The 24,174-nt window shown below is 33.9% G+C and overlaps 2 protein-coding genes across 2 annotated transcripts; one reads left to right on the plus strand and one right to left on the minus strand.

Annotated features, from left to right (window-relative positions):
* The first annotated feature begins 1,071 nt into the window (after window positions 1-1,071).
* On the plus strand, window positions 1,072-10,882 carry LOC110685976 (phosphoenolpyruvate carboxylase 4-like). The gene is made up of 20 exons (XM_021862535.1): window positions 1,072-1,560; window positions 2,881-3,044; window positions 3,369-3,483; window positions 3,598-3,675; window positions 3,773-3,841; window positions 3,926-4,004; window positions 4,091-4,167; window positions 4,261-4,356; window positions 4,786-4,927; window positions 5,241-5,342; window positions 6,141-6,214; window positions 6,361-6,588; window positions 7,076-7,201; window positions 7,311-7,412; window positions 7,491-7,637; window positions 7,972-8,070; window positions 8,195-8,283; window positions 8,441-8,567; window positions 8,645-8,851; window positions 9,491-10,882. The coding sequence occupies exons 1-20, from the start codon at window positions 1,408-1,410 to the stop codon at window positions 10,313-10,315; spliced, it is 3,099 nt and encodes a 1,032-aa protein (XP_021718227.1). The 5' UTR covers window positions 1,072-1,407; the 3' UTR covers window positions 10,316-10,882.
* A 5,809-nt stretch (window positions 10,883-16,691) lies between these two features.
* On the minus strand, window positions 16,692-23,904 carry LOC110685977 (ABC transporter G family member 21-like). Its single transcript, XM_021862536.1, has 5 exons — window positions 23,400-23,904; window positions 21,805-22,612; window positions 18,447-18,638; window positions 18,176-18,357; window positions 16,692-17,462 (listed from the first exon to the last, which is right to left on the minus strand). Exons 1-5 carry the CDS (start codon window positions 23,634-23,636, stop codon window positions 16,812-16,814), a joined length of 2,070 nt encoding a protein of 689 aa, XP_021718228.1. The 5' UTR covers window positions 23,637-23,904; the 3' UTR covers window positions 16,692-16,811.
* Window positions 23,905-24,174: the final 270 nt, after the last annotated feature.

Here is a 24,174-nt window from a genome sequence, read left to right on the forward strand (position 1 = left end):
TAAACCAATAAACAACCGACACGTGTACATGGCGGGCCCCACTAATGAATTTCATCTAAGGATCCGTTAAATGGTGGTGAAATCCAATTTTTAGGGTTTTTTTTTTTTTTTTTTTGTGGTATTATAATAACATTTTTTTTTTGTTGTTGTTGTAGTACGTGTTATAATCCATTTTGTGACTTTTTTGTAGTCTTATTTTGCAAAATATCCTAAAAAAGATAGCTTATTTTAATCCATATATTTTGGATTGGATCCAAACTACCAAAATCCAATTTGTTATTAAATTTTAATAAAATTGAATCGAATTAAACTTTAACTTTTCAAAACTGAATAGAAATTTGAATCAAATTTCATAATTTCATTTAACCATATTTTAAATCGAACACCAAATAGATACCCCTTATTCTATGGCGTTAATAGCCTTATTGTACGTACTTTGGTTCTAATCTTCCAAAATTCTTGAGATGTTTGGCAAAAAAAGAGCCCCTACTAGACGACAAGGGTGTGGAACTTGATTGATTGTAGATTTGTGGGTATATCGGCTACGGACAACAATCAAGAGACTTGTGGGGTTGAGGTAGGGACTGAGAGAAACATCTAATGGCCATGGTGGCTACTAAAAAGGGGAAGGAAGAGGAGTTCTTAAACCTTTTCTCTCATTTTTATAAATTTAATGCTATGTATGAAAGTTGTCTATTATGAATTTATGATTTAAGTAATATAGATCCATAAATTTCGAATAATTTTAGTTTTGCAACGTAATAAAATCTTGAGAATTATAAGGATGCCATATAAAATCCTCAAAAAGTTTTGTCATCAAAATAGCTAATCAACCTTCATATATGTAAACATCAACAATAACATGATTCAAACATGTCATTGTATTTTGGGTTTGGTTTGTTCTAGTGTTAACAAAGGACAAATTATATATGTTGATACGTATTACGTAAATATCATATGATTCCTAATTTAATACCGTTCCTCAATCACATCTCAACAATAACACTCTATATCATGTCACAAATTGACTCAATCTAATGTCATCTTTACCATAACCCACAACAGATTCCGTGGGATTAGAAAAGCATATTCATGAATATACCAAAAAACTTTCAATTTCCAAGCAAATCCAAAAGTTGAGTTACACCAATGGCAAAAACACACATGACACATGCACCCCCTTCCTTCCTCCTCCTCCTTTAACACAAACACAGAAATAATAAGTGATCCTCCTTTTATTTCTTCATTCTCCCTACCTTTTGACTCTTTCTCTCTCCTCCTCTTTTCACTCTCTGCTCTTCACTCTCTCCTTCTTCAACCCGTGAATTCTTCCTCCTCATTTCATTTTCTCTCTCCTCCATTTTCATCTTCTCTCTTTTTTCCTTTTGGTTTGGTTGATGATCGAAAATGGATACTACTGATGACATAGCTGAAGATATTTCGTTTCAGAGCTTTGAAGATGATTGCAGAATTCTTCGTAGTCTTTTCAGTGATGTTCTTCTTCGAGAAGTTGGTCCTGATTTTGTTCATAAACTTGAACGTGTTCGTGTTCTTGCTGAGGTTCGATTTTACTGAGTTTTTGTGTTTTTTGGCGTTAATTTTAGTTTGTTCTCTTGAATTAATGTCTGAATTATTTTGAAAATTCAGACATAAGCTGATTTTTATAATTATTACCAGAATTTATGCAACTTTAATAAATGATTGAATTTGGAAAAATTATGGTAATATGAAGTATAATTGTATAAAACATTATTATACTGGTAGATTTTGATGTTGCCATGCATTTTATTAATAATATGAACAACCATAAATGTATTAAATGCTGATATGTAGAAGTATATTGTCATTAATTATCATATTTATTATTTAAGTATTGAATAATTTTATTTTCTATTTATTTGATATGTGAACAACTTGATTTTTAATGGAAGTTCATTGTTGAACATGATCGGTTTTTTACTCTATGATCGGAGTTTCGAAATCTAAAGTTTATGATACTTCGTCAAATTATTGATGATTGCCGATTATAAAATTGGTGGAGAAAAAAAGAAGCAGGATTTGGCGGTAAAAATCACGGAGATCGGACATTAATTGATCCCTCCAATATTTTTTTTTTTTGTTCATCTCATTTGGAATCTTAATACTATTTAAGAGAATCTTCTTAATTACTCTCAATATATAAGTCATAACATAGTTATGTTGGATTTGACGTGCACGGTTAATAGTTATATTTTTTTACTAATAAGCAACTATAGATATTTTTTAATCAAAACTAGCAATTGACGCGCACAATCAAAATGGGAGATCAAACAATTAGGATTAGAGGGAGTAAAAAATTCGATTATCTGAGATTATACGAAGATTAAAGGCTAATCTTTCTACGTAATTTGAATTCATTATGCCGTAGTTTAGGCATTTGGACCTATACATATACTGTGGGTTGTTAGTTAATTACTCTTACTTGCATGCATGTCTGTATAGACAATTTATTAGATCCTTTACCAATGGGACCACCAAGGGCATGTACATGTTGAAGATTTTGGACTATAATAGAGAAAGAAGGGATATGGACCATATGGTGTTTATTATTAGATACTGTCTCCTTTTAAGGAATCTGTAGTATTGTGGCCTTGTGGGGAACTCGAATAAAACCAAAACCCATAAGAAACAAGAAAAGAGAATAATATAGAAAGGACTATACAATTTGGGGTCTGTATAAGGTTTTGTATAACATGAGGATACCTAATTAAGATGGCTACCCTTGTAGAATTGTTGTCGCGCAAACTATGTTAATGACATGCTGTTGATCTTCTAAACTGTCAATGTGATTGTTTTGTGTGATTTTTGTGTGTCCTTATGTTGTGTGTTGATTAATTGTAGAGTGCATGTAATATGAGAAGTACTGGGATTGAAGACACAGCTGAGTTGCTTGAGAAGCATCTTATATCAGAGTTGTCCGAAATGGATTTAGAGGAAGCTTTGATGCTTGGTCGAGCATTCAGTCATTATCTGAATTTGATGGGCATTGCTGAAACTCATCACAGGTATGAAATGCTTCTGCAGATTATCTTGCAATCCTAGTGGTCAACATAGACTAAATGCCGTGAAATTCATTATAGTTAGAGTAGATGTTCTTGTTGTCTTGATTATGTTGATAGTTTTGGTCCCTTTTGGCTATTTAAAGACATGCATCTTTTGAAAGGTTACAGGTATTTACCCTGTTTTATGATGTTATCTGAAATTTAGTCTAAGCAGTTTCTGATAAATGATTGTTTTATAATTTATGTTATTAATTCGGTGGGCAATCTAACCTTAATGTTCTATGAACTTTTTCCTTAAATTTATTTACATAATTTTATCCAATGTAGGTTGCGTAAACAGCGAAATGTTCCACAACTGTCAAAATCATGTGATGATATCTTTGGTAAGCTGATTCAGGAAGGAGTATCCCCAGAAGACCTTTACAACCATGTTTCTCAGCAGGTCTGTTTCCAACTGATATAATATGCAGTATTTGGAAGTTTGATGACCTTTGCAAAATTATCTCTTCTAAGATGTGAGTGCTTGACAAACTTCATTGGTGCCTTGTGTTTGTAGGAGGTAGAAATTGTTTTAACCGCGCATCCCACGCAGATAAATAGGCGCACCTTACAATACAAGCATATAAGAATCGCTGTAAGCTCTAAAAATAATCTGATATCTTGGCTGAAATTTTGAATGTTTGCTGTCTTTGAGTAGCTGATAAATGTGCAACTCTGAATTTTCCTTGTAGCATCTTCTAGAGTATAATGATAGACCTGACCTTGGTCATGAAGATAGAGAGATGCTAATTGAAGATCTGGTAATGTACTGCATAATGACCCTTTATTTCACAGTTTCATTTTCGATACTGATTAATTGATCTATATAGTGATCCTTTTTTCAGGTAAGAGAGATAACATCAGTTTGGCAAACAGATGAGCTTAGAAGGCATAAACCTACTCCGGTAGATGAAGCTAGGGCAGGTAATCTTTTTGACCTTTTGATACTTGTAACTAATGTAAGCATGCATTTCAGAATTTCCTTTTCTCAATTGTGGATTATTCTGCAGGTTTACATATTGTTGAGCAATCGCTTTGGAGAGCCATTCCTCACTATCTGCGCCGTGTTAGTAATGCCTTAAAGAAGGTCTGTTTCCATGTGAATTGTCTCTACCTTTTCCGTATAGAAGATGTCTAACTGTTTCATATGTTTGTGGTTTTATATGTAATGCTTCTGTAGCACACTGGTAAGGCACTTCCCTTGACATGTACGCCCATAAAGTTTGGTTCATGGATGGGAGGTGATCGAGATGGCAATCCTAATGTGACTGCCAAGGTAAGGTTACATTATCTTGACAGTAATACTAATGTGTTCAGTTGTATGAATAAAAGTCACCAGCTCTAGAATATTATACATTTTTCCAGTTGGTTATGTGCTTTTGATATGATTTCATATGTGTATCAATTACCATATAAAGGCAAAGAGGATTAGAGCTGTTTATTGATATTTTCTACTACAAAACATGTAAGGTCCCCAGTCAATTAACCTCCAATTCCTGCAAGCCCACTTTTACCCTGTAATTTGCTCCTTGGTCTATGTTTATATAGTATTTCCTACATATTCAAATGAAAAAGTATCAAATTGTGCTCTTGAGCTGGTCTGATCTATACTTTATGGAAACATTATTGCAGAGTTTGTGTAGGTTCTTTGGTTGAAAACTTGTAATAGTGTATGCACCAATTGAAATGATTTCTGTTATTTCAGGTCACAAGAGATGTGTCTCTGTTGTCCAGATGGATGGCTGTGGACCTTTACATCCGTGAAGTTGATAATCTTAGATTTGAGCTTTCCATGAACCGTTGCAGTGACGCATTACTAAAACTTACACATGACATTCTAGAAAAAGGTCTGGTTTTCCGTACTTCATGATTTTGTTTATACAGGCATTCGGACTGATGTGAACTTATTATTCATCTAACTATGCACGACAATGTTATGCATATAATCATTGATTGCTCTACTGCATTGGAATATTGAATTTGGAAGATCTAGATTTACAAGCCATAGGCTGGTGGCTCTGTTTAACACAAAATTTATGAAACTTACTTAAGTTACTTATTTCAGAGATTACATATAACACATAAGGTTGATTTTGGTTGCTATATTTTCTTGGTATTGTCATAATTGGAAACTGTGTTTGCTGCTTTATTTTACCGCAGAAAATGCAGTGAAGGATAGGTATGACAGCTGGAATCAACCTTTGCAGAGGAGTCAGTCAAAATTTCAGTCAAAACTTCCCACTAGAGTACTTCCTTCCACAGGTAGAACTGTAGAATCAGTTTAACAATTTGATTTTCCAATTTTATTTGACTTTTATTATGAGTATTCTTCTGTCACACTGCATAGTTTATGTATTCTCCTTCTATATATTGTGGCTTTTTAGGTTTGTTGGGGAACAATACATTAGTTCTTTCTTTTGGCAATGGGGATGTTTTCAGTATGAACAACTATTATGTGAGTACTACCATAAGTGCAAGAATGTAGATTAGTTGGTTAAATTGAAAACTGTATGCGTACCGGAAAAATGCAGTAAGAAAGGCATAAGGATAGACAGGATGTTTTGATCACAGTAGACTGGTTGCCATTTAGATTTTAGAAAGGGCAAGCATGAAAGAACTCTAGTTGTTGGATACAGTTTTGTTTATACATTGTATATGCATCACTATCAAAGTCCTTTATTTGGTAGTCAAATTGGAACTTGAGAGATATAGATTTTGGTTTCCAAGGAATTTTTTTTTTCTTCACATTTTTCTTGTCTGTTTGCTTCAAATTTATCAGCCGGGGATGGTTTTGCATTCACAAAACTGTATATTTCATCTAGCAACCTTTTCTATTCTATTTTGTATTGGCTTATCTATCTCTATTAGCAGTGAAATATAGGAAGTTGCATTTGTTTTCTTTATTATTTTTAATGGATGATTTTCTCCTCCTGCTTTATTCAGCACATGTGTTTGTTATCCCCCGTTTGTTCCATCCATGCATTACTAAGTGCAAAAATAAGGAAGCTGATGTTCATTTGGATACTTTATTTTAATACAAATATTTCACTTAACATGTAGATGGCAGTAATGGTGATTCTCAGCATCCCAAACTGGAACTTTCTGGTACTGATTACATGCCACTGAATCGACAGGTATTTGATTTGATATGTTCAATGCAGTTTTCAAAATTGTTTCAAAAGGCAAAGCTCTAGATACCTTCTAATGTCAAGATATTGCATATATCTTCTCCCAATGTTTCCCATTATAGAGTTTTAATCTTATAGTTGAAAATTTTCAGGACAGTGCAAGAAAGGCCCAGAAGCCTTCTGTGGAGGAAAATGGATCTGCAAATGCTCAGTCATCACCAAAATCTCGTAACACTTCAAGTCAGCTGCTAGCTCAGAGAAAGCTATTTGCAGAGTCGACTGTAGGAAGAGCAAGTTTCCAGAAACTTCTGGAGCCTAGTCCGCCACAACAACCTGGAAATTCTCCCTATAGGATTGTTCTGGGAAATGTGAAGGACAAGGTAATAGCAATGCTTTCTGGTAAACAACTGATAGAAATTGTAGATATTATAAGTTTCGATGCGAAAAATATATGCAACTCCCATATCAACTATTGGGGCAGTAATAGTTCCTGCTGGATCATTCTGTCTGTCACTCAGAAAGTTTATCAAGCATCTTTGATGATTTGAACCTTGCTTTGAGTGTGGTATACTCAGAAAATGAAATTTAAAGCTCTATATCCTCAATAAAAAGTCTCAATATTGCTGGATGGCCATGACGCCGTTGTTTATAGAGTCATCATCGTGGAATGTATAAGGTAATAGTAAGTAGATTAGATGGAGATCATGGGCTGAAGATAGGATTAGGATGTGTGGACTGATTCTGCTTTAAGCTAGAATGAAATACTATAAAATTGACCATAGTGATGTGTTTTTCTGAGTGAAGTTTCAACTTGTCCATTATATGTACTAGGCTTATTTAAGTTGCATGTGTATTGTTGTAATCCAGCTTATGAAGACCCAGAAGCATTTGGAGCATCTTTTGGAAGAGCTTCCTTGTGATGCAGATCCTTCTGATTACTATGACACATGTCAACAACTTTTGGAACCCTTGCTTTTATGCTATGATTCTCTGGTAATTAGTATAACTTTGTCCACCCTTCCTCTGTGGTTTGTTATGATAATTTTCCCACTTACAGATTATTTTATACGATTCTCTAGTTTTTATAATGTCACTTTTGCAGCAATCATGTGGATCTGGAGTGCTTGCTGATGGCCGGTTAGCTGACTTGATACGAAGAGTCAGTGCATTCGGCTTGGTGCTAATGAAACTAGATCTACGACAGGTAAATTTCAGCAGCTTCAACTTTAGAGTTTAGCCTACTTACATTAACTAGTGTATTTTTCTCATGAATACTTTCTAGGAATCTAGCCGACATTCTGATGCACTGGATGCAGTCACAAATTTCTTGGACATGGGTACATACAGTGAGTGGGATGAAGAGAAAAAACTGGAATTCCTAACAAAAGAGCTGAAAGGAAAGAGGCCTCTGGTTCCATCAAGTATTGAGGTGCTGTAATTGTATCTTGTTGCAGTGCTAAGTGGATTTAAGCTAATTGGTTGAAAACATTTTGGTAGATTTCTTTCAACAAGAAAAAAGACTAGCTCTAGTTAATTACTTGATACAGTACCTAATGCAAGTTGATCCCGATCCTGATAACAGAGTATGTTCATTAGATAGTTACAGAAAGAAAATAATAATTGAGAAAACTATGTAAATTTTATTGATGGTCAAATGTTGTGTTTTTTTGGTTCTAAGTGTGTATGATACTATGATGTGCTAGCTGTTAATACTTTGATTCTTCATTTGGATTATCATGTCTTTGCTTTTGTCACTTTGTCAGGTTGCTCCTGATGTAAAAGAGGTTTTAGACACATTCCGCGTAGCAGCTGAACTAGGGAGTGATTCACTTGGAGCTTATGTGATTTCAATGGCTTCCAATGTATGTCTACTGCTGAAAATTATGATTATTTTGCTACAATTATCTTAGTTGTGTTGATGTTAACCTCCTTCTGTGTAATATTTAAATAAACTGCTAACAAGTGTTTGCCTTTGTTATGTTTTAGGCAAGTGATGTACTAGCTGTTGAGCTTCTACAGAAAGATGCCCGACTAACTCATAGTGGGGAGCAAGGCAGGCCATGCATTGGTGGAACGTAAGTTTTGCATGGATATCTCGTTCTCTTGCTTAACCTGATACAACTTGGGATTATCTATAGTTTGAAAATATTAGATAATAATTTAGGTAAAGCTGGATGGGCTTTGTCATATTATGTATCTTTAAAGCTTAATATGCCTTTCTTATTGGAATAGGTTGCGGGTGGTGCCCTTATTTGAGACTGTACAGGATTTGAGAGGAGCTGGATCAGTTATCCGGAAGTTATTATCTATTGATTGGTATCGGGAGCATGTCATAAAGAATCACAATGGACACCAGGAGGTAATAATTGTCAAATATTATGCGATTTCTATAGGAGTCTGACTATGTATCCAGAGCTTAACATATTTCATGAACAGGTCATGGTTGGATATTCTGACTCTGGCAAGGATGCTGGGCGTTTTACAGCTGCATGGGAGCTTTACAAAGCCCAAGAGGATGTTGTGGCAGCATGCAAGGAATATAATATTAAAGTTACTCTCTTCCATGGCCGTGGAGGGAGTATTGGTAGGGGTGGTGGTCCGACGTATCTTGCCATACAATCACAGCCTCCTGGTTCTGTCATGGTATATATTTTTTTTAAATGGATTTTCATTCAGCTACTTGTTCTCCTTCCATATAAAAACCTTTCTGCATCACTTATAGTTAAGATATATATTTTACTTTTTTTGGGTGGCAGGTGGTGGGAGTGGGGAAACATTATCAGCTGTAGCTATAGATATTAAGTAGAATTTCCTATCCCCCCCCCCAAAAAAAAAAAAAAAAAAATTAATTGGTAGAATACCTATGGATAACTTTTCAAATCCATGTTTGTTAATTTATCTGAGTCTTCCTAATTAGGCTTTCTAATAGTATAAGGGTTAGCGGTGTCTGGACGGCTGGACCTTCCTAGTTCCCAACAGTAATTGTCTTTAAACCTATACTGAGTCGTAGTTTATCCATTGAGTTGCTGGATATGCAATGTCATGTTTCATTTGTGTAAACTTCTGCAACATATTTTCATCCTAGCTCTCAGCTTTTCGTATTCTATAAATTTCAATGTTTGTATCTGCAGGCTCTGCATATGTTCTATCTTGTTTTTTGGAATGCTAGAAAGCCCCAAAATCTAATGTATACGGTTGCCTAGCAGAAGGAATGCATCGTTTGAATGAACCTCATTCTATTAAGCTGCTATATGTGGTTCACATTGTGTTTGGAACTTGCAGGGTACTCTCAGGTCCACTGAGCAAGGAGAAATGGTGCAAGCAAAATTTGGACGTCCACAAATTGCAGTTCGGCAACTGGAAATCTATACCACAGCTGTACTACTTGCAACTATGCGTCCTCCTCTCCCACCCAGAGAAGAAAAATGGCGTAACCTTATGGAGGAGATATCAAAGGTTAGTTGCGAGAATTATCGTAACACAGTATATGAAAATCCTGAATTCTTAGCTTACTTTCATGAAGCTACTCCCCAAGCTGAGCTCGGACACCTTAACATCGGAAGCCGACCCACTAGAAGAAAGAGCTCGACTGCGATTGGGCACCTTCGTGCAATTCCTTGGGTTTTTGCATGGACACAAACTAGATTTGTCCTTCCTGCCTGGCTTGGTGTAGGAGCGGGCTTGAAAAGTGCTTGCGAAAATGGGAGTGCAGATGATTTACGGGCAATGTATCAAGAATGGCCATTTTTCCAGAGCACCATAGATCTTATAGAAATGGTTCTTGGGAAGGCTGATATTCCCATTGCCAAGCTTTATAACGATGTACTAGTATCTGAGTGTAGAAGAGAGCTTGGTGGGCAGTTAAGAAATGAGTTGATGACTACCGAGACTTATGTGCTGGTTGTCAGTGGGCATGAGAAGCCGTTGGAGGGAAATCGAACACTGAGGAGGCTGATCGATAGCAGACTTCCTTATCTTAATCCGATAAATATGCTACAGGTGGAGGTACTAAAGAGGCTGAGGCGTGATCAGGATAATCATAAACTCAGAGATGCGTTGCTCATTACCATAAATGGAATTGCTGCTGGGATGAGGAACACTGGTTAATGCTATCTACATCTCTGAAGAACTAGATGAAACTCGGTAATTTGCTATGTTTGATACACTATGACCAGCTTTGTTAAGTACTCGTGAGCTCATAAGGTATCTCTGTGACTCTGTCGTAACTCTCGAGGACAGGATACTGCATAGATCAATAGATCATGTAGGTTTTGTAAAAATCAAATCTCTATCTTTGCACAAGGCTGCATGAGATCTCAGTTCAGTTTTACTGTGATGAGACATCATGCGCAAGAAATAATTTTAGTAATTTCATGCCCTTTCCATCGTTTTCAAGTTGGCTTTGGATGACCATCAACTCATCAAGTTTACTTGGCCAACATTTACATTAACATTTACAAGCTCTGAGAAACTACTATATTTTGCTACGTATAATACTCTAATCGCAGTTTTATAATAAATGTCAACACCAGTATGGATTGATGTAAATTTTTCTGGGTAAAAGTCAATGTATACTTTTAATTATGTCTTGTTTGGATTAGTGTTGCTCAAGTAACTTGGATTTGGGTCATATTCAATTGATTATCCATACTATTTTAGTTCAGTTCGAATCAATTTGTGTCAATTCTTATTTAGTTTTATTTATAATTATTTTTTTGAATTAAAACTTTTAATTATTGATAGTATATAAAATTTTGAGCCGGGATTGTCACAATTTTAGTCTACATCATAACCGGATTCGCTAATTGGATGTGTCAATTTTGCGTTGTTTACTAGATGAGAGATTGTTTTAAATTGTGAATGACAAATGCATCAACAAATAACATGCATCATGTAGTTATTAATGTTACAAGCATTTCAAAATATCAGAGAATTGACCCTATTAGCATATTAGGCTTATTTTAGCTCAGGCAATCCATTGCATTCTTCAAGCTTATTCCTTTTCAAGTACGTATACATGTTTACGTATTCCATAGTTTGTTAATTGCACCATGCTTATGATGTCTAGTAAAATTGTGAGACAATTATGATTACAATTCCTGCTTTTCTACAAAAATAATGATAATATTGCATGCCATGATCTCTAGGGTACAAACTGATGTTTTTCAACGAATTCAACCAATTTCACGCAAGGCTAATCCTTACTTTGGTTTTATGAACACACATGCTCCAAAGAACCTATAAGTCATCCCTCCCGCATCACTAGGAATCCTTTATCTCATCTTATATCGCATTATCTCTAGCAATGGCACACCATCAACATATACCAATATAACAGTGTAAGCGGGTGATATTTCCCATTCACGAAGAGGTGGGACAGAAGATGTGACATGAATCGAAACATATAAAATTCCAACATTGCATTTCAGATGAGAATTCAAAACCTCACAGTTTAGCTTCTAACAGGTATGCCATGCACCATCAACTGCAAGTTAAATTTTGACAATTATGCTAATGTGGCATGCATTATCATTGAACTTACCAACCAACAACTTTGAAGTTCATAGAACATGAGAAACAAAGATGGAATTGTCATTTGCAATCATAAACTACAACGAAATCATAAAATCAATATATAGCATGATATAAAGAAAGACCTGCATTGTTTTAACTAAGACCAAAAGGATTTATTGAAACCACAACTAAGCTAGTACAATAACCTGAATATAGCAGGCATATTCTAAACAATTTTCAACTTAGCAAAAAATGGCATGGTGATAGCAAAAACATGAGTTTGAAACAAAGCTAACCGCGAAAATCAACTAACAAAAGATATTTGCCATCTGCTGAACTCTCCCATTCATTGCTTGATCGAGAATAAGCTTTGAACATAGTTGAACATCCAAAGTTCTGTTCCATCAAGACCAAGTTTCTTGCACGAATCAGTAGCAGGATCAATCAACACAAGCTCCTTAACTCCGTCTACCTTACTCGGTTTTTCATACATGATCTCACCATCCTTCAATACTCCAATAAGTCTTTCAACCATACAAGGCAGATCAACACTCAATGTCCTGCTCCTGATCCACCATCTCCCATAAACCCACACCTCACAGCACGAACCCTCCTCTTTCCTATCATCATCGTAAGTCACGATTATCTCCAAAACCCCGCGATTATCCACAACAATCATGTCCTCTCCATGAGCTAATTCCACAGGCAAAGTGATCACTTCGAAAACCTCTTTACAAAAATTGAAAGCAATAACAGCAGGACTAAAACTACCATCCTTCATCTTCTCACCACATTTCTTAACAAATCAATAGAACTTCCCATCATCCATAAACCCATCACCAGTAACAACCCCATTAATGAACGGGAAGTCGAAAACGGCCCCTCTCCAAGCATTATTTCTCACAGAATATGTTGGGGATAATACTAAAAATACAAGGGACACAAAGAAGAAATTGGAATTAAACAATAATAACCTTCGAGGCGTGAACGGAATCACTTTCCCAAAAGTAATATTTCGACCCTTAAACTACAATCCGGGTATCACGAAATCACTTAGGAGTTACAACGAAGAACAATCACAATTATGTGTAGTATAATTATGATTCAATGTAAACTAGTATATTTATTTGTGATGATGAACAATGACAAACACATGCAAATTGACTTTGTTAATGAAGAGATAAAAATCTGATATCACCTCCACAACCTTACGTTGAAAATATATATGCAGTAGCAAAAAAGTGAATAGCCATCATTCCAAAAGGTGTATTTCAAACGGTGTCATATAACCATTATTCCAAAAGGTGTATTCCAAACGGTGTCGTATAACCATTATTCCAAAAGGTGTATTCCAAACGGTGTCATATAACCATTATTCCAAAAGGTGTAAATACAGCAGTTTATTTCATCAAGCAATGCAATACTCTAAATAACTCAACAATACTCCCCCATTTAGAGTATTAAACTAGACTCAATGCAATACATCATCATCACAAAAACAATCTTATGTATACATGAAAGTGTACAAAGGCTTGAACTTCCACTTAGTATAATACACATTCCAAGAATCAGTATCCAATTGGTATCGTTAAACGTTTGAACCAATATCAATACATATTAGAAACTTGAAGATATTATACACATAAGATCTTATAACCTGAATACATTATTTACTTGACACGTTACGGCCATGTGTCCATATCTATTCATAAGTACATCAAAGTTATGCCCTAATAACTTCTTGAAGCGGCCAAACCTTGTACTTATATAGGTAGATCTTTCATAAACATGCTCCTGTGACAAAACACAATGTCAAAAAGTCTATTAAGAAAAACAACCTCTTTTCATCACAGTAAAACTGGAACTTACCTAGGATGAATACAAGTTCTCAATCACTCAATAAAGAAATTAATCTTATTGAACTTAAGACCCAACGTCTTATTGGGCGTTAAGTTAAGATTTCCTTATTTGTAATTATTTAGGGCTCCAATCCTAAACCGATTGCCATCCTTTTATTAACATCTCTTGCCAATGCTTTTGTGAAGCAATCAGCGAGATTAAACTTCGTACGAACATAGTCAATAGTAATTATACTATCCTTGATAAGTCCTTGAATGTAACTATGTCTTACACCAATGTGCCTTGACTTACCATTATATACTTGACTATATGCATGCCTTAGCCAAGGTTGCATTATTATCACAATATATCACTATAGGTGATATTGGTTTTGCCAACAAAGGTATCTCAAACATGAGATCCTTCAACTATTCAGCTTCTTTACCAGCTGAATGCAAAGCAATGAACTCCGATGTCATTGTGGAGTCCGCAATACAAGTTTGCTTCTTTGAACCCCATGAGATAGCACCTCCCCTATATAGGAAAACCCAACCACTTGTGGAGGAATAATCTTTATTAGAGATCCAACTTGCATCCGAATATCCTTCTATAATCGAGGGATATCCACTATAAGACAAACCATAATCCATGGTTTTCTTCAAGTATTTCAACAAACGTCAAACTGCTTGCCAATGTAGCATACAAGGATTACTAGTATATCTACTTAGTTGACCAACTGCATAAGCGATATCCGGTCTAGTACTTGTCATGGCATACATCAAACAACCTATTACTCTTGCGTACTTCAGTTGTGAAACTGCATTACCTTCATTAGGTAATAACTTTACGCTAGGATCCATAGGCGTTGAATAAAGAGAAAGAGAATTTTCACTTACATTGAACTTCTTGATCACTTTCTCAATATAATGAGATTGTGACAAGATCAACTTCCCTTTTTCCTTCTTTATTCTTATGCCTAAGATGACATCCGCCTCTCCCATATCTTTCATGGAAAACTTTGAACTAAGGAATTCCTTTGTCATTTCAACTTGTGACATACTTGTTCCAAAGATCAACATGTCATCTACATATAGACAAATTATGACACCTTCACCGTTGTCATTAAATTTACTATATACTAAAAATACAAGGGACACAAAGAAGAAATTGGAATTAAACAATAATAACCTTCGAATCGTGAACGAAATCACTTTCCCAAAAGTAATATTTCGACCCTTAAACTACAACCCGGGTATCACGAAATCACTTAGGAGATACAACGAAGAACGATCACAATTATGTGTAGTATAATTATGATTCAATGTAAACTAGTATATTTATTTGTGATGATGAACAATGACAAACACATGCAAATTGACTTTGTTAATGAAGAGAAAAAATCTGATATCACCTCCACAACCTTACGTTGAAAATATATATGCAGTAGCAAAAAAGTGAATAGCCCTCATTCCAAAAGGTGTATTCCAAAAGGTATATTCCAAACGGTGCCATATAACCATTATTTTAAAAGGTATATTCCAAACAGTGCCATATAACCATTATTTCAAAAGGTGTAAATACAATTTATTTCATCAAGCAATGCAATACTCTAAATAACTCAACAAAATACAACTAAAACAACACCTTATTCTTACAGTTCCCATCATTTATCAAAGCAGAAGTAAAATGAGCAACCAAAAACTTGTAATCTTGCTCAATTGGATCAAACCCAAATGCAAAAACATCATAATTAATCCCAGAATCATCTAGTAAATCAAAAACCCAATCCTTTTTAGGAGCATTAAACCTCTTAAATTCCCTAGTATAAAGATTCCAAACAACAACAAATGAATTCCAACCCAAACAATCAATCCCATTAACAACCCCAAATTTCTTAAATTCAAGATTATCAACAACACCCCCAGATGATACAATCATAATATCAGAATCATCAAAAACAGAATCATCAAGAAATTGACTAAGATTAAGTTCAATTGGAGGTGAAACACTGTTAAAAGGAGGACAGAGGATTTGGAGAGTGGGTTCAAGAGAAGAAAAGCTTTAACGCCATATAATGAGTTCTGAAGAGCGTTTTGCTGCTTCAAAGAGCTTTTTCTTGAATTCATGGTTGTCGATCAGCGTTTTCCAGGGTTTGCACACACATCGAGAACGAAGAATGTCTTCTACTGGGAGTTTTGAGAAGATTTCTTCTTTTAATTCGGAAGGTAATAAACGTTCGCCATTTTTGAGCGTTTTTGAGCTTCCTGCAGAATTTTCCGCCGTTAGCTCTCTCTCTAGTTTCGAGGGTTAGGTTTTTTTTTTTTTTTTTTTTTTTTTTTTTTTTGTGTTTTGTGGAGAGGGGGTTAAATGAGATTAATTAGATCGTGTGCGCCGTTTAATCTCCCAATGTTTATCTTTTTTCACTTAATTAAATTTAAAATAGGGTTTCTTCAATAAAAATAAAAAAAAAGGTTTATAATAGGGTCAAAATATATTCAACACACATAAGTTATGTGAAGTCTTCCCAATCAACATATACGACATACGTAATATTTGAAATCAATCACAAAAGTTTTTGCTTGTGTTTGTAGTTTTGTACACAAGGATTTCCTACCACGTTTGACAAACTAATTTTTGTTACTCGACTACTCGTACTTTGTAATTAAAGTTGCTACTAAGTTTATAGCTATATTATCAATAGATAGGATTGAATTCTTCACAATATTTCTTATCAAACTCATGCTTGAAAGAATAGAATCGGTAAAAAATAGAAGTTTTGATGAGAGCTTTTATGTTATATAAACAAATGACAGTGAGCCGACTGAGCCCTATATTTGATGACTCATAATCAAGTAGACTCATACTATTTTTAATGGACACTTGATCCTACCTTCACACATTTGTAACACACTAAATTATCTAAAATTTTGATAAAAAAAGAATACGCATGGAATTAAAGTCATCTAATCAAATAATTAATCAATCCATACAAAATTGGAGCAAGTAAGACAAATATAATAAACTAATTCAAGACTACTACAACAATACCAAGTAGATTACTTGTAGTTGGATTTCTAAATTGATACAATTATAATTTATGGATACCAAATATCTGCTTGTTAATCATTCATTGTGAATTCAAAATTCCATTTGTTTTTTAAACATGAAACATAATACATTGTTACGTATCCTTCAAAATCATCTTAATGACTTAAAGCATTTCTTACAAATATTGCGCAATGGTTATTAGCTAATGAGGTAGGTTCATCCTTAATGCAGCATAAGCCAAAAGCCTATAACCCACCAACATCATAGTTAAGGCAACAACATCAAACCACAAATTGTGAATACCAAGCTGCTTAATTGTTGGATTATCAGCCACCTTACACCGAACCTGGAACCCACACTCGTAAAACTCGTAACCTGAATATTGCACCCCAACAAGAAGCTTGTAGCAATAATGACTAAAGGAAATATACTTCAACCATGCTATAAAAGGCGGTATGTGCTGAATGTAATACCCTCCGGCTAGTAAAAACACGAGCATTGTCACCGAGGCTAAGGTTGTGGCTTGCTTCACGTCCATTAACAACGCGCCTAGGGCTAGTCCGAGGCCTTGAGAAACAAGCACGTTGTAGAGGACAACTAAGAGGGTGAGGAGAAAGGTGAAGGGCGACGGCTTAAGTCCACCCATGAAGTATGTAATGCTCACAAAAATCGTAGGGAGTACGAGTTCCATTGGTAAGTCCCCGACCATACGTGCTAGGTAGTATGCTGAGAGGTTGTACAAGCCCGAGGCTCGTTCTCTTGATAGCATTGGTCGTTCTTGTGGGAAGGCGAAAATGGCGTTGAACAAAGGGAAAAATCCCCAAAATATAGAGAAGAAGAAGAGTAGACCAACCTGTCAAATTGAAACATAATGGACTTAGTTCATCAAATTTAGGTCGTTTTCTAATATCAAGTGAAATAATAAACATTATGTAATTTATGTATAAGTTTGTTGTATATTCCTTTTGTTTCTAAACAATAGGTCACATATATTTGACTCGATCTTATTTTAAACAAACATATATAGCTAGAATACAATGACTATACAACTTTTCAAACTGTAAATCTTTACCAATTTAAACAATTGCAAATTTTCTTCAAAATTGTTAGTCGAAATTATCATACATTTTCATATAATAGCTCATTTGTGCATGATATTAATTGGTGTAACCACAACCAAAAGTCTAAGGTAATTAATACAATCTTGTCTTCAAATGATGTGTTACTCACTCCAATTCCCACCTAGTCCTAAATCTAAAATAAAAATGGTGGTAAATTGATAATCTATGGACAATAAAGGAGAAAGAAAAAAATTGTGACTGAAGCTCATGTACCAAAAAACATTGACTTGATTTTAGTTTATTCTGAAATTACACATAATCAACCCATTTATTACCACTATCGTCCTTTAATACTTCGTAGCGTCTACCAAATTTATACTATATTAAAAAATAAATTTTAATTTAAGAAAATTGATAATATAATATACTAAATTTTCAGATGTTGCTATAATTCAAAAAAAAGGTGACCAATAATCTAGAAAAAAAGAATAGATTATGAAGTAACCTGATCTTGTATATGAGTGATGTGAGAGTGCCACCACAAAAGACCAGAAATGATTGAAACAGACAAAACTTGGAAGATTCTTAGACCAGAATAAGACTCATGTCTTCTCTCTTTCAACCCTCTTTGTAACAATATTTTGAATTGTTCCCACCATGTTGTGTTCCATTGCTTTTCTTCACTACCTGTATGTGTACATTAATTAGTTAAACTTTCTACTATAGAAGATACATAAAACTTTCGACTTTAATTTTTAGATAATAATTATGCTTACTTTTATATGATGGTTTTAAATTGGAATGTGAATGATCTCTTGATCTTTGCTGATTTTCACCCTTCAATCCAGGATAAATGTTCTTCTTGTATGCAGATGTTAGAAATTGTTTGGTTGAACTTGCATTGTCATGATGCTCCAACCTGTTATGGTGTTCGAGTTGATCATCATGCCTTGTGTCCGGCACAATACCTAATCATAGATGATAATGAGCATGCATATGAGCTATGAGTTATGGCACGACGTTATTATTATTTGAACCAACATAACTCGACGACCCAAACTCCTGATTTGAACTATAAAGTATCAATCTATACACAAATTTAATTAAATATAAATATATTTATCAAGTTCTATTTCATTCGTACAATAATAAAAATATTTAATAATATTACAATCGACTTTATAGGCATATAACTAAAATGTCATATATTCTTCTCACTAAAGTTGTGCTTATAAAACCATATTCATAAGATAACATATAATTAATCTAGAAAAAGGACTAATTATTTTTAGAGAATAATTAAGTCAAATCTTTGCTAATTGTTTTATTAATCTCAAATATAAACTTAGCTAGAAAGCTTAGGGGAATATTTGCATGCTTTATATATTTACAAAAACAATGTCTTGACTACAAATTCCTCATATAATAATTTAAAAAGTGCATCTAATTATTATTTGGCATCAAATTTAGTCTTCTATATTATTGACACGAATAAAACTACGTAAGGAGCTAGGTAAGATTTCATTATGCAAAGAATAGACATAATTCTCACTTTTTTAATTCTCAATTTTCAATTATAAAAGCAAAGAAGAGAATTTTAATCAATGAAAATTCAACAAAAGACGTACAACTTTACTTAAAATAGCATATAGAATTTTAGCACGTATGCCTTCTCTTTCATTCACAACATTGCTTTCCTTTCCATTATCACTGATTTCAAATCTTTTCCCACTTTCTCTTTTTGGTGACTTGGTCCTTAAAATTTATATATTTATAGAATAAATTTTTTGTGTATACAAGTACTCTCCGTATTCATGATGGGATTAAAACTCTGTTATATTCGGGGTAGAGATTTTCCCTATTTATTATTTGACTTTTCTTTAAGAGTTTGACCAACTTATAAAAGTTGAAATTTTATGTGACCTATGCATAATCAAATTTCAACTGGGCATGCACTCATTGATCTTGCCTATAGGTAAGAAAAAATGCCATAGCATAACATAAAATTTAGTATGTATTACACCCTAAATTGTGTGGATGATCGACAACTAGTTTATTTGATTAAAGTACTGGGGACGGGTGATATTAATTTACTAAATTAAGATAGTTATTTCATATATATCAATTATCATATGTAACTCGCTCTACACTCCCGAATTAAAACCCCAAAGATATTTTGATCAGAAGAGGTAAATGTGAGAAGAAGCTGACAAAATTCAATAGGAAAAAGCTAAGCAATTCATGGAATGTGACAAGGAGAACAAAAATCATGCTTTCAACTCTCAACAACTTTACAGTTGTGCATATATCTGTTTCACAAAACTAAGCTTAGCATATGTTGTATCAATTCTATTGGATCTTTAGCACTTTAGATAAATCAAAAAGGTAAATTTTGAAAGTTTCTTCAACTTTAAGCATTCTTCAACTCAAGGAAGACATGCATAATGCATATATTATTGAGTGTCTACCAACAACCCTTGTGATTATAAGGAATATCTTTCATATCATTCATGTTGCATGTAAAGTTACTACATGAACTTAAATACCACAAAAGATTACAATTAACAACACATAAATAAAGATGATAAAGTTGCAACAACCTACATTATCCTATTGTGCTTTTATAGCATCTCTTTACCACAAATTATAATAAGGCTACAATCTAGCTAAGTGGAATAATTAGAATCTCTAACAAACGAACAAATTTTCCATACCATAAAATTCTTTAAGGTATACAATTATTTATCTTTAACCTTTTTTTAGTGTGGCCGTGTTTGGTGGTCATATCATAAAAGTAATTTTTTTCTCAACTAGAAATTATTAGACAGGACTACCCAATACCGAGTAATACTGTAATAAATAATTTGAAGTATGGAATCTATATGGAAAAAATAAAAAATAAAAAAATAATTCTCTATACAAGATTTAAAAACATTTTATTCTCTAATATACAATATTGTGATACATTTGTTAAGTCTATTTATTTGTTAATTCTAATAATTTCTAGTTGAGAAAAAATTACTTTTATGATAGACGTAACTTTGTTGTGATAACAATAAATAGACGTAACCTTATAGTGATAACAATAATAAATAGACTTAACAAATGTATGTTTTTATGTGGTAATAAGTTTACAACTTGCTTGTTTTTACAATTTACTACATACGTATTTCGACACTTTATAACTGTGAATGATCACTTTTAGGCGTTTTAGCAATAATGTCATGGGTTGAATGGGAGCTAGTGAGGGAGAAATGTGTGCACTGTATAGATAGCTATATTATTCCACGTCTCCAACGACGATAGCACATACAACTTCACGAGTATCAGTTCCATATATATAAACAACTTACTTATAAATTAAAGTAAAGGTTACAACTGTAGCACACCCGTGAGACTTTCTATAATTAATTAAGGCCTTTTCCTTACATGTAATGTTAACACTAATCACTTGCAATACCTCATTTTCATCATAATTGACCAAAAAGGTCCTATTTATTTTATTATATACTTATTCTGTTCGGAATTAATTAGCTGTCATCATATGTATCATTATCTCGACCTCTCATTGATTTATGCATATGTCTTTCTAAGTTGTAAGTGAAAATTAAGTCCTATTAAGTAGTTGACTTATATATGTTGTGGGGGGTTAATGTTGGTGAAAAAAGGAAAGTCTCCATTGCTAAAATTGAAATAGAGAAAATTTATGGGTATGAAGATCTCATGGGATTTATTTAATGGAAAGTAGAAATCATCGATGATGGACGAAAGAAGTATGTAAAAGTACCTAACTATAGGGACATGTCTTTTCTATTACTTTTTGATAATTGTTTGTTTGTTTTTTTTTTTTTTTTTTTTCGTCATTCCCCCTTCTTTCTATTGATACAAACTTTCACGTTTTACAAGACTATTATGTATGAAACACATAGTTTCAACATAATGTCTCTCTATACTAGCTAAATCAATTAAATTATATTTTCATCATTTAATTTCAATATAGAGTAGCATACCAGGAGATCAAATAAAACTATAATTTTTTTCTGCACATCAATTTTTAATAAAATAATATATGTGACTATTAGCTCGGCATAACAAGAGATATAAAGATAAATTAAACAAGCAAAGTGTACGTACCATTGGCAAGATCAAGCAGAAAATCAGCTGGATTAACAAAGTTGCACCCGGGCATTAGCCCAATGGAACAAAAATAGTCCATAACACGGCTAGCACTTCCATAATAAATAGGGCACCCTTCGGATAACACAACCACCTTATCAAACATTTGGTATAGTCTACTTGATGGTTGATGGATCGTAGTCAAAACCGCCCGTCCACCTCGGGCTAGACTCTTAAGGGTGTCCATGATCCGTTGAGCTGTGGTTGAGTCCAACCCCGACGTGGGCTCATCCAACAACAATAAACTTGGGTTCACTAGCATCTCTTGACCTATACTAACCCTCTTTCTTTCCCCCCCTGAGACGCCTCGAAAGAGGGCCCCACCAATCATAGTGTTTCGACACCTGGTTAGACCTAATTCGTTAATAACCATCTCTACTTGGTCTATTTTGTCTTGTTTGGCCAACTTATTATGTAATCTTAGGAGGGCCGTGTACGTTAGTGTTTCTGCCACGGTCAAGTGTGGATAGAGCACATCATCTTGGGTTACAAACCCGATTTTTCGTTTGATGGATCCTGAATACGGGTGCCCGTTATAGGTAATTGACCCGCTAGTTATTTTGCCAGGGAGTCGGCCTGCTAGGGCCGTGAGGAGGGTTGTCTTGCCACTACCTGATGGGCCTAGCATTGCTAGGAGCTCGCCAGGGCGTACAATGCCCGTCACACCATTGAGTATCACTCGGGTCAGCTTTGGACCCGATGGCCCGAGGCAGTAAGGGGACTCTTTTGTTGGAGGCAATGGAATGTTATATGTAACATCTTGGAACTGCAATATTGCAACAATAGTCATTAGCTTAATTAGCACAAATATGGTTCAATTCACTACTAGGAAATGTGGTAAAAAAAAAGACATAAAAAGAGTTATATTACATTTATTGGTTTCATTTAGATGGGAAACATGTTTAGACATAAGTAGTAAACCTTTTTTTATTTTATTTTTATTTTTTATTTTTTTGACACAACATAAGTAGTAAACTAGTAATAGGATGTTGATCTCCTTTGTTTGAAGATAATAGTCACATATGAGCATAATTTTATTTTTGTTTCCTAAACAAAAACTGTTACATTCCTTGAAATAGTAATGGTTTGTAATATTTTTCCACAATAACCATGTAAATAGAAATCTTGAACTCCTTAATTAAAGCATACGTCTATTCTTTAAATAGTGTGCATAATACTTGCTTGCTCCTAGCTATAAAAAATGACTTCTAGTAAATTTTTATTGTAATAGGAATTAAGCATGTACGACACATTATTTGAGGTATGTTAATTAAATACCATATGATGTATAATTATGACATAGATGAAATTGAATCATAATGAAACTTTTCTCCTTTTATGATGAGCTCTCCTAAAATGTTCAACACACTAATAAGATAAATCTATAAATAAATTAAATTATGAAAAATAGTTTATTAAGCTTATACTAGTGTATATGTAGCAATAAGATTTTATATATATATATATATATATATATATATATAAGCAATATAACGGCATAACTATTATAATTATAAGTAAAAAGTATATAATATAGCATATATGTATGAAACCTTGAGTGTGATAGGTCGAAGGGATCCATGCAAGGAGGAGAAATGAGGAGGAGCTGATGATTGTTGATGATTGAAGGGTTCCAAATCCTCTAAACAAGGACTAACAGCCCGGTTTGAGGTCAAGGGCTCGATATGAACCGAGAAATCCTCAGGGATATTCCAATTAGCAGCATGATGATGATTGTTAATGGTTGGACTTCCCGTATTAGACGTTGGATCTTGCTCTATAGGCATCATTTGTAAGGTCTTGTTTAGGCTGTAATAGCAAAACGTACGTAAAAAAGACAAGATTTAATTTTCTAAGAATTTATCATAGAAGAAAAAAAGATGAGGATGATATATGAACAATTAAATGTAGAAAGTGCGTCACATGCAAATATAGGAGAGAAAAAATAAAAATAAAGGTGAAGAAGATGGGATAGATTGAAGTTAAGAACAAGAAATGAAAGGTAGAGCTTGTTGTATGAGTTAGCATGATTTTGGCCTTTATATAATAAAGTGCGAGCTACCTCAGCATAATGGAGTGTAGAAAATAACGAGAACCTAGCAACAGTTAGTTTATAGTGGGTGAAAGTCCATTAATAGTGTACCATAAATTATTTTTGATTTTCAAGGAAGCACCGTAGGTAGGTTCGAATGACGAATAATGATAAAACACTGATAAAAAGTAGACTATTTAATTTATTATTAAGATTTATAATAACATAAGTAAATGTTTTTATTGATTTTCAAGGAAGCATTGTAGGTAGTACTGAGTGGCGAATAATGTTAAAAC

The sequence above is a fragment of the Chenopodium quinoa genome, unplaced genomic scaffold (assembly GCF_001683475.1).
Source record: "Chenopodium quinoa cultivar QQ74 unplaced genomic scaffold, ASM168347v1, whole genome shotgun sequence".
Taxonomy (NCBI): Eukaryota; Viridiplantae; Streptophyta; class Magnoliopsida; order Caryophyllales; family Amaranthaceae; genus Chenopodium; species Chenopodium quinoa.